The sequence below is a fragment of the Pterocles gutturalis genome, unplaced genomic scaffold, assembly GCF_000699245.1.
Source record: "Pterocles gutturalis isolate BGI_N339 unplaced genomic scaffold, ASM69924v1 scaffold29184, whole genome shotgun sequence".
In the NCBI taxonomy this organism is placed as follows: domain Eukaryota; kingdom Metazoa; phylum Chordata; class Aves; order Pterocliformes; family Pteroclidae; genus Pterocles; species Pterocles gutturalis.
This window is the reverse complement of record NW_010129077.1, coordinates 40782-51296: the sequence shown is the minus strand read 5'-3', so window position 1 is coordinate 51296 and position 10515 is coordinate 40782. Positions and strand designations below refer to the sequence as shown.

Below are 10515 nucleotides of genomic sequence, written 5' to 3'. Positions count from 1 at the left end.
ATAGTATCTTTTCCTTGTGATGGTATCAGTGAATTGTGGAAGGTTATTTGAATAAAAGGGGATGCTGGACTATATGTTGTAGGACATGAGAATCCTGCAGGCCATGAGAATTTACGGTAACATAAATATATTAAGAGATGTAGAGAGTTTTCCTTTTACATAACTCTTTTTATTGAGTGAAACTTATTTAGTGATCACTTTGCATTCAAGAGTACACTGGTTTGTCAATAAGATGGGAAAGAATATTGAGAAAATTAAAATAGGAAATCAGCGTAGGTGAGGGGAAAATATAGGAAGCATATTGTGACTGAAATGTCAAGAAATATTGCAACACAGTAGAATTGGTTATACTACTATTTTATTACTGTATAGAAGTAAAGAGACTAGAGGGGGTAGGATTTATTTGAATTATTTTAATAATCAAAAGAAAAAATTTGGAGAGGAAAAATATGTTTATTCCCTCGCCTATGTATCCTGTATATGAAACATACTGTCAATGCAATTTGGCTTCATACTGTGTAGTACAGTATTTCTGTTTATCTAGTAAATCTGTTTGGAGAATGCACAAATAGGGTCTTTTGAATAACCCAAGGGAGGAAAAAAGTAATTAATTTACTTTTTTAATGTATACTAAGAAACATTTTTTGTTTTGGGCTTGATGTTTATTGGGCTGTTTTCTTTTTTTTTTATATATATTATAGATAACCTTAGCCTGTTGTATCTTCTGTCACCACTGATTGTATATTTAAAGTATTCTTTCATCCCTTCCCTGCACATATCACTTACGCAGTTCAAGTGAAAAGAATTAAGTGTGTTTCAGTCCTGTTCTGAGATTTTTTATTTTGCCAGTATGGAATCATATGTGTAAATACATACTTGACTTTTAATTTTTATGCATTTATTTCAGAAGAAAATCTAAAGCGCCGCCTCCTCCGTCTGAAACAAAACCCATTGCTGTTTCTCCATTTGGTGACACAGAATCAGCCAACTTCAGCATGGAACAGAAAGAAAACATAATTGATAAAGATATTGAATTATCAGTGGTCCTGCCAGGAGATGTGATCAAGTATACTACAGTTAACGGGAGGTAAGTTACACAGAATGACATTTTTGTTTAATTTTCTTTTTTACTTCAACCATGAAGTGAGGTTTTAATCAGTAAAATGCATCACTTGTGTAAGCCTGAACATTGAATGTGTCCAAAGAAGAGCAACAAAGCTGGTTGAGGGTCTAGAGAGCAAGCATTAGGAGGAGCGGCTGAGGGAACTGGGGTTGTTTAGCATGGAGAAAAGGAGGCTGAGGGGAGACATTATTGCTGTCTACAACTGCCTGAAAGGAGGTTGTAGCAAAGTGGATGTCGGTCTCTTTTCCCAAGTAGCAAGTGATAGGAGGAGAGGAAACAGCCTCAAGTGGCATCAGGGGAGGTTTAGATTGGGTATTAGGAAAAATTTCTTCACCAAAAGGGTTATCAAGGGTTATTGGAACAGACTGCCCAGGGAAGTGGTAGAGTCACCATCCCCGGAGGTATTTAAAGACGTGTAGATGCGGTGCTTAGGGACATGGTTTAGTGGTAGACATGTCAGTGTTAGGTTAATGGTTGGACTCCATGATCTTAAAGGTCTTTTCCAACCTAAATAATTCTATGATTCTGCTATGATTTTTGAGTAGGTGTGGAAACATACTTTATACATTTACCTACCTTTTGGGAAGACTATTTTTTGAGATTCAAAAATTCTGTATGGCATGTATCAGTGCCTATCTCTAGAAAAATAGTGGTTTGTATGAGTCACTGAATTTTCCCATGCCAGTTTTCCTCATTAGCCTTAACGATGAGTTACTGCATCCTATTTGGGTACAAAGTTCAGCGCTTGCTCAGCACTACTAGCTATAGACTACTAGCAGTCCTAAAAAAAGGTGTCAATCACTTCAGATAAAATTTATAATGCTTCAAAGAAATAGTTTCTAGCTACAGCTTTGGAATTTTTTTTTTTTTTACCAAATACGTTTCCTTAAGCTGGTATTAATTTGAAATACATATTTCAGTCTGCTAATTGGTAGTATAGATTGTGCGTATAACTCTCAAGTCACCTTTACCTCAGAAAGACCTGGGCATTGACTGATGAGTTGAAATCATAAATTATGGGACTTCAAATGTTATATTAATTATCATAGCAGGTCTACTAAGAAGGGCTAACTCCTATGGAAGGCCTTGTATGGATCCGAGCAATTAGGATGCCAGTTTGTTGCTTTCCTAAGCTGAAATAAAGAAACTATTTGTATATTGTGCTTGTGTTAGTGTATTGCCAATGTCTTTGCTACTGAAAGCAATCAGGCTGATTTATTTATTTATTCATTTAAACCAGGTAATGTAAATGTGTAGTTACACCTACTTCTTAATTTGAGATAAAGTCTGGCTCAAGTCTGTTTGCACGCTTTGTCATTTGCTAGAGTTCATGAGGTTGTTGCTTAGACATCAAATACCAGCTTGTTCACCAGAGCTGCAGTAGATGAGCTTTTGTGGATTTTTTTTTTTTTTCTTCCCTCAGACTCCGTGTGATTTTTCAGGATAAATTAAATCTGAGGTTTTATTTCTCTGAAGAAATTTTCTGAAATAATTGGTGACTACTATGATACTTCATGGTGTTTTTGCTAGTGTGTTTACAGCAAGGAATATTGTTGTCTGTAAATAAGGTGCCTTCCTCTGTTTTTAAAATTTTTTAAAGGTGAGACTCCATGTCTCCATGTGTACACTGTCAGGAACTTCTCTTTCTTCTTTTCACTTAAAGTCTAGCATCATCCAGTCAAGGAGGTAATTTCTGGAAGTACCAATGGAAAGCAAATTTGCACTGAATCCCTGTTTTCATGTACTGATTTGCATGTACCTGTCTGTTGTTTGTGAAAAAGTATGTTTCTCACTTATTATTCTGTCACTCCTGTGACTCTGATTAATGCACACCGTGCATTTCCACAGGACGGCTTTCACTTTCTGCTATTTTTGCTTGTGGATTCTTCTGGTCATCTTTGGTGTTCTCACCCTTTTCCAGTAACTGAAGGCCAGAGGAAGGGCAGCTTTCAAAACCAGTCGGTGTATAAAAGTGTCCCAGAAAAAATTAATGGGTAACTTATTGGATAGGCTGATAACCAGAAAGGTCACTACAGAAGTAATCTGCTGTCTCCTCTCACTCCCTCCTCCCCTGCGCTACCCCCCAGTGAAACGGGGGAATGACATGACCTGCATTTGCAGCCCTTTTCCTTATTAGGGTGAGATGGATGTACTTGTTCTATTATGGGTTAGAAGTACAAGAAAAAGAGTAGTTCCTTCTTTCTAATCAGAGCAAGTTGTGATTTATGCAAGAGAAGAACTGAAATAAACTCTCTGGTTTAGCTATGTGAAGAGGGAGGAATAGTTGTTTTTCTGCACTGCTCAGTGCATCTCCCATGGTATTCCTCAGGCTAATGTATATCATCTAGATGAAGTCACGGGAGTATATTACATTCTTCTATACCTCTTCAGACCATCTGATAGCTGCTTTTTGATGCCTTGGAGCATCATTTCGGTATGTTTTTTGGTTTTATTGTTCCTCCTGCCTTTGTCTCCTGAGGCAAGTATTCTCCTGCCACTTAACCAGACAGAAAATTCCCTCTGGGGGGAAAGAAAAAAGTAACAGGTCCACAGTAAATATATCTGTCAGCTTGCAAACTGTTTCCGTCTTCTGGAAGTGCAGCATGTGCACCAGAGAGTCCAGCCCTGCTTAGAAATCAGAAGACAGTTTGCTTAAGGTACACTTCTTCTTTAAGACCAAGTGAAAACAAGAGTGATATTCTAGGGTTAATTAAAGGGGGGAAAAAACAGTGTTCACAGTAGTTTCTAACATTGAGTCATTCTTAATTCTTTTTACAGAACTATATAATATGAAAAGTCTGTTTTAACCTAATAAACGTATTCACCATCTTTATCTATAATTCTGCTTAGTTTGATTTCTCTTTGTAGAAACCATCTATTTTCACATTTGTCTATGCTGCCAGAACACTTGCACCTGTTATGAGATCACATCTAGAATTTAAGATTTCTGATAAAGCCATACCAGTCAAACGCTTTATTAATTTTCTCTTAGACACTTCAGTGTTCATTTTAACATAGCATTAGATTGCTTCACAGGCTTTTAAATTATTTTCATAATATACTTGTGAGACAGAGCAGGTGATAGATTTCCCTGTTTGTAGCTGTAACTGAGAGATGCACAGGGTGTCAAAATGAAATGCTCCTTACAGATGATTACACAGCTCTAAAAATTATTGAGGAATGACCAGTTTCAGTGACCTGGTAGTACTATAACTCAGTCAGTTGCTGTGACATGCAAAGTTATGATACTTTCCTTAGCTTTGTCTATTTGAACTTCTGTGACACTTCTGTTTAAATGACAGCTTTAATAAATTTATTCCAGTAGCAACTGGGAATGTTCAGCCTATCTTAATACACTGTTGAGGACGTACAGCTAGTGATTACATCTGAAAAATTCAGCTTGCCACATACTTCATTGTGAAAAGCACATATTTTGCATCATACAGAGCTTCTCAAGAAATGGCATTCAACTACTGCATTGTCATTTAGCTTCTCTCCCTTTGTCTGTAGCAAACACCTGGCTCTCCTTTTGGGATCCCTAATGTAAGACCTCCTTGAAAGGCGCCTTCCTCAAGCTTTGTTTCTCCTGCTTCTTACAAATGGCTCATGCTCAGAATTTCTGAAAATAAAGTCCCTTGTAGCCTCGGAATGGATATAAAAATTTCAAGCTTTGGAAGGAAACTGTTCTTAATGAATAGGAGGGCATTTATCACCACTGCTACAGTTTGCATTAAATGTCAAATAATTTACAGTTCCCTGCTGACCTCAAGAAAAGCATCACTTCACACATGAAAAAATTTCCCCCTTTGCTCAACCACTTGGCATACTTTTGTGAAAGCTGGTTCCGTTTTCTTTTTAATGGTGTTTTTTGGGGGCTTGGCAGGGTTTGGGGTTTTTCTGGGGGGTTGTTTTTTTGTTTTTTGTTTTTTTTTGTTTGTTTGGTTTTTTTTAAGTTGAAGATATTTAAAGTTGGTGCCTAGCAGTAATTATTTAGTCGTGGAAGGGAAGGGATGACTTGGGTTGAATGTTTAGCAGCACATTTTGTTATAGCCTGCTTAATTTTGTCTGTGGTGAGAGTTCCATTTGTCTTTTACAGGACACCCATGATGGACTTGCTGATCTTTCTCTGTGCACAGTATCATTTAAATCCATCAAGTTACACTATAGAGTTGGTGTCAGCAGAAAATAGCCAGATTAAATTCAAGCCCAATACACCAGTGGGAATGCTTGAAGTGGAAAAGGTGATTTTAAAGCCAAAACAAATGGATAAAAAGAAACCCGCTCCGGTTATACCAGAGGTGAGAAGTAAAATTAAAGCATATTGAGAAATTAGAATCACTATTGTATTCAACAAATTAAGCTGGTAGCTCAGCCTCTTGTTTCAGCTTTTCCTGTTGTCTTTCATCCTCTCACCATGCACCCCTGTGAAATGCTTGGCTCCATGTCCTTGATAACCTCCTCTTAGGTAAAATATATCTCACTTTGTTGCAGCAAACATCTTTGCTGCTGAAAGAAGGAAACATTACAATATTATTTGAAATCCCACATCTTAGTGTCCTTTTGACAAATTCTGCAGGTGAAGTGTGGCTGAGTACAGCTTTACACAAACTGAAAGTCAGCAACTTCTTCCATCTGTCATGCTGTGATATATATACCCTTATGATTGTTAATTTTCCTTTAATACATGCTGTACGTTTTTGTTGTTACTTGGCTATTTTTATATACCCTTAAGAAGGCAGGAGCTTTTAGAAGTACTAAAGCAGCTTCTGGGTGTTGCCTAAATCTTTCCTTCTACCTTTGTCCTTCTGCTGTATAGAAGAAGACTGTTTTTTTAATTTATCTAAGGCACTTACACAGGGCCAAGGGAGCTCTTGTGCTGCCCTTTAACCTTCATCCTGCACGCACACACGCACTCATAGCTCATTGCCTGACTTCTGTAGCTGCCCAATGTAACCTAGCGGGGCATCTCGCTTCGGGCGTGTATGCTGCTGGACAGGTAAATGACATGCTAAGGGAGGAACAAACTGTTTGTGTGTCCTTTTATTGAGTAGAATGGAACTGCAAATTAGTTCTTAGTTTCTCTTGTGATGTTTCTGAATCTATAACATTGGTGAAGCTGTCCCTAAGGGGAACTCCTGTGATTACTGTAAGGCTGTGATAAAAATTGCAGAATTGTGCTGGTATTTATTGGAATTTTCTTCTCCTCAGCAAACAGTAAGGGTAGTGATAAACTACAAGAAGACACAGAAGACGGTAGTAAGAGTTAGTCCACATTCACCCCTTCAAGAACTCATACCAATTATCTGTAGTAAATGTGAGTTTGATCCGTCACACACTCTGCTGTTGAAGAATTACCAGTCTCAAGAACCCCTTGATGTGACAAAATCTCTTAATGACCTTGGACTAAGAGAATTATATGCCATGGATATCAGTCGAGGTAAGGTAACATTTTAAAATTGCTGTCATAGAAAATATACTTACTTAGTATTTCAATAATGTATATGTTTTGTTGGGGCTTTTTACTTATTAAGAAATTAATTTCTAGCAACTCAGTATGTATTTTATTAGTCTTCCACAAAATTGAAACTGGGACAAGTTTCCCTGTACTTCAGAACTGCTATATAAAGGTTTTATTTTCTAACAAAGTGTTTCTTTGTACTAGAAAAGGTGGCAAAGTACAAATCGTCACTTAAAAGGAACCCCTTCGTTCCCTTCCCCAAAAAGACCAACAACACTGTGTTTCCCTTAACTCATAGAAAAGACAGAGAATCAGATGAGCAGAAAAGAACAGAAACATTAGAGAAATTTAGGGGTTTTTAAAAATTATTTAACATTTTAAAAGTGTTATAATATTCTGATGGTGTTCATGTATATTTCTGAGTGCTGTTTACTAATTATGTAGGTTGTGAAGGGGTAATAATTTTCTTTTTAATTGTGGTCCAACAGGGGCACAAAGAACTAACTTCCTTACGTTTGTACAGACATTCCTGTGCCTGGCTTTAACTTTAGCTGTAAGCCTGTTTATTTCATGAAGGGTTTATTATACTGTGATTGAAAAATTCTGTACAGTGTGGTTTGTTCTGTTTCAGACATTTCTCACAGGAAATTTTACCTCAATATAGCATGCAGTAATATTGGCGCTCTCTTGTTCTTGACCACTGTTCTATTTACTTGTTTTTCTTTCTCCTCTAAATCTTGGGGATTTTTGTTGAGTTTTTTGTTTGTGTCTTTTCTCCCCTTCTACCTAAATATGGTAACCTTATCGTTTGATGGTTAGACTTTCAAGAGTTCTCTTGATTACTTCTCAAAGGCCAGTTATCTTGAAGAACAGGAGAATGACACATTTGGAAAATATGTCCTTTTCCCATGGAGAAAACAAAAATGAAATATCTTTCTCTTCTTCACTGGAAAGCAACATATTTTTACTTGCCTAAACATGTTACTTGGACTACATGTGCCCGTAGTGCATTGTCTTGTTTGTTGTCTGGCTACTGCTTTCATCTCCAGACTGGCAGAGCTGCCTTTTGCACAGCATGATATGTGCTTTGTTTGAATCAACAGCCAAAAATCCTTAGGAGAGCATACAAGGGCATATACACTTTCTATAAGGCAGTGCCCCACTAGGAAATTTAGATACACTTCAGTTCTCTTGACACAAAGTAGTTCAGCATTTCAATTTCACAGACAACTTCAAAGCTCTCAAGTTTCAACTTTCTTTATGAAAGTAAATGGTGAGGTATACCTTTAATTAATAGGGTTTAAATTAAAATCTTGTTTTATTCAGATTGTATTTTAATTATACATTCCTCTCTGTTTTCCAAGTTTGGACTGCCTGACAACACAAAACCTACAGAGCAAACTGTTCTATATACTAGTTTTCCTCTTTCCTTCAGTAATATAAGTGGACCCTTTCTCCTTATTTACCAGATTCTAGTCAGTGTTGCGTGTCTTTAGGCTCAAGTTCTCAAATAGCATATAGCATTAGGTAGTAAAGCCACACATCCTTTTACTTCAGGAAAATACCCAGTTACTTCTTCCTAACGTTGAAGATTCAGCCTGGCTTTCTGTGTTTATAACTTATAACTGCATCCTTGATTCAGATTCACATTTTCTGTCTTTCTTTTTGTCTTTCTGTAGCCACATCACCAGTTGATTTAAATTTACCGTCTTTGCAAGGTATGATTTACTGAAATAGGCGGTGAAGCTGTAGCACTTAAGCGACATTACCATCCGCTCCTATTATAGCATCTGCTTAACTGTGACATGAGTAATTATCTCTGTCTTATCATAAATATATATTTTAAAAGATAATACAGAAGTGGATAGGCCTGGCTGTATACGAAGTATTTCTGTATGGTTTTGCCCTAGATCGATTGTTTAAATTTACAGTCATGTTTATATTGATACTTGTACCAAGAGCCCATCATGACCTTGCTGATTTCTGTTGCTTGTTGCATTTGCATCCTATAGGATTTCTTTAAGAAAGTCAGATCTAGTAAAAATCAAAAAGAGAGAACCTTTAGATTTACAATTCATCTGCGTGAATAAGATGGCATAAGGAGGATAAATCCTGCAAGATACCAGAATGGACTTGATTATCTTGACTCTGACTGCCGTGCAGTTACGTGGGTAGCACCTACCAGGTGTTTCAGTGATCTCTCTCCATAGTCATACCATGTGCAGGCTTGTGCCTGACTTGTCTCACTTCACACTTTGCCATGAATGTAAACTTTTGGGAATTGAGAGCTGGAGAGTCTGATCCTCTTTTTCCCTTTTGCAGCCTTTGTGATATGAACCATAACATGACAAGTGGGATGGGCTGGATTAAGTGCGAGGGTATTAACAGCAGCTAAAACTCATCTATTCCGAGTTCTAAGAAAGGCAGGAAGAACGTGGATCGGAGGAAATCTGTTCATTTTGCAGTGTTTAGAAAGACTATTAATATAGGTGATTTATGATGTGTTTGGTATATCCTTCCAGGAGGCTTATGACATACAGTGAAATAGTAAGAATGCAGGAGAAATAATCTGTGCAATAAATAACATCTAGAACTATTGTTTTCTATTTTAGACTCCTGCCAACCTGAAAACTTAGATGTTCTGAAGGAGAGAGAACACAAAGGATTTTTCAGCTTTTTTCAACGAAGCAGGAAGAAAAGAGAACAAGTAAGATGTAACTTTGTATAAACAAAACTTCTAGAAACTTGTTGATATTGAGCAATCCATACTGTTGGTTGTTTTCCAGAAAGTGTAAGTAACTTGAAGTTTTTTTTAATTCCCCTATACCTCAAGGCTGCCAGTGCCCCAGCAACTCCATTGATGAGCAAGCCAAGGCCAGCATTTATCACGAGATCTAACACAGTTAGCAAGCATTATGATTCAAACACTATGCCGTCTGAAATGCCAAAGAAACGGAGAGCTCCTTTACCGCCTATGCCAAATTCTCAGAGTGCTCCCCAGGAACTTGCACAAGCCCAAGTCAGACCAGCATCTGATATTGCGAAATCTAACAGCCTTGACAGGAATGAACAGGTTAGTTACATTTGCTTCACTTCTCGCAAATCAAGAAGTTTAGACATAATAATCCTGATAACCCTGTTAATACCTGCTGAGGCTTGAAATAAATGGGAAATAAAAGTGTAGTACTTGCTTTTAAAAAGTTTAGTTTGAAAATAACTACATAAATTGAAAGATGTGTTCCTTTTAAACTTTCTATCCTGTAAGTTGGTATTGTGAGCACCTTTTTGTTCTTTTTCATGAATAGTTTATATATTTAAATGTGAGAACATTGTTTCACTTTATCATATCTAGTAATTGATGTTTTGATTTTTCCAGTAATTTTAATGTTTTAGTTACATGTGATAAAGATAGTCTGTTCTTTACATAACATTACTAGAAAAAAGTGGAAATCTTGGGAAGAAGTCTTAACATTCTTTTGCTACCAGCGAGTTGCAGTAAGGTTTTATTTTAATCAAATAGGGATGTATTTAATTGAAGCTATGAGATGTGGGCTACGTATTTAAGTAACCTATATATCCCATGCAATGCAGAAAGCCTGCCAGCAGAATTTGGGAGAATTGATGCATTGTTATCCTTCTGTTGCACATATTGTCAATTGTGAATTCCAATTAAATATCAAGAGTAAAATTTATAATTTTTTTTAATTTCATACTTTGCTTTGAATGCAGTATCTAAAGGTGGTCTTTAATAAATGAGGTTATTGGCATGCTAGAAAAATGAAATGCAAGAGTCTGCGGGATTAATTTTGTGTTAGGCTCAGAGACAAGAAATTTCATGCTGTGACTTCCATTATCTTTATGCAATGATTTACACTTTCATTGATGCACAGAACCACAAGAGAGCACTGTTCAACAGAAGTTCAGAATTTGTGTC

The 10515-nt window shown here is 36.8% G+C and overlaps 1 protein-coding gene across 1 annotated transcript in view; it reads left to right on the top strand.

The window, feature by feature from the left end:
- The first annotated feature begins 312 nt into the window (after positions 1 to 312).
- The window catches only part of COBLL1 (cordon-bleu WH2 repeat protein-like 1), a 33568-nt gene continuing 23365 nt past the window's right edge, over positions 313 to 10515 (top strand). Inside the window, exons 1-7 of the mRNA XM_010079845.1 lie at positions 313 to 335; positions 908 to 1087; positions 5220 to 5421; positions 6332 to 6560; positions 8261 to 8299; positions 9194 to 9288; positions 9415 to 9654. Of these exons, the coding sequence (XP_010078147.1) occupies positions 313 to 335; positions 908 to 1087; positions 5220 to 5421; positions 6332 to 6560; positions 8261 to 8299; positions 9194 to 9288; positions 9415 to 9654 (1008 nt within the window). The remainder of the gene's footprint in view (positions 336 to 907; positions 1088 to 5219; positions 5422 to 6331; positions 6561 to 8260; positions 8300 to 9193; positions 9289 to 9414; positions 9655 to 10515) is intronic.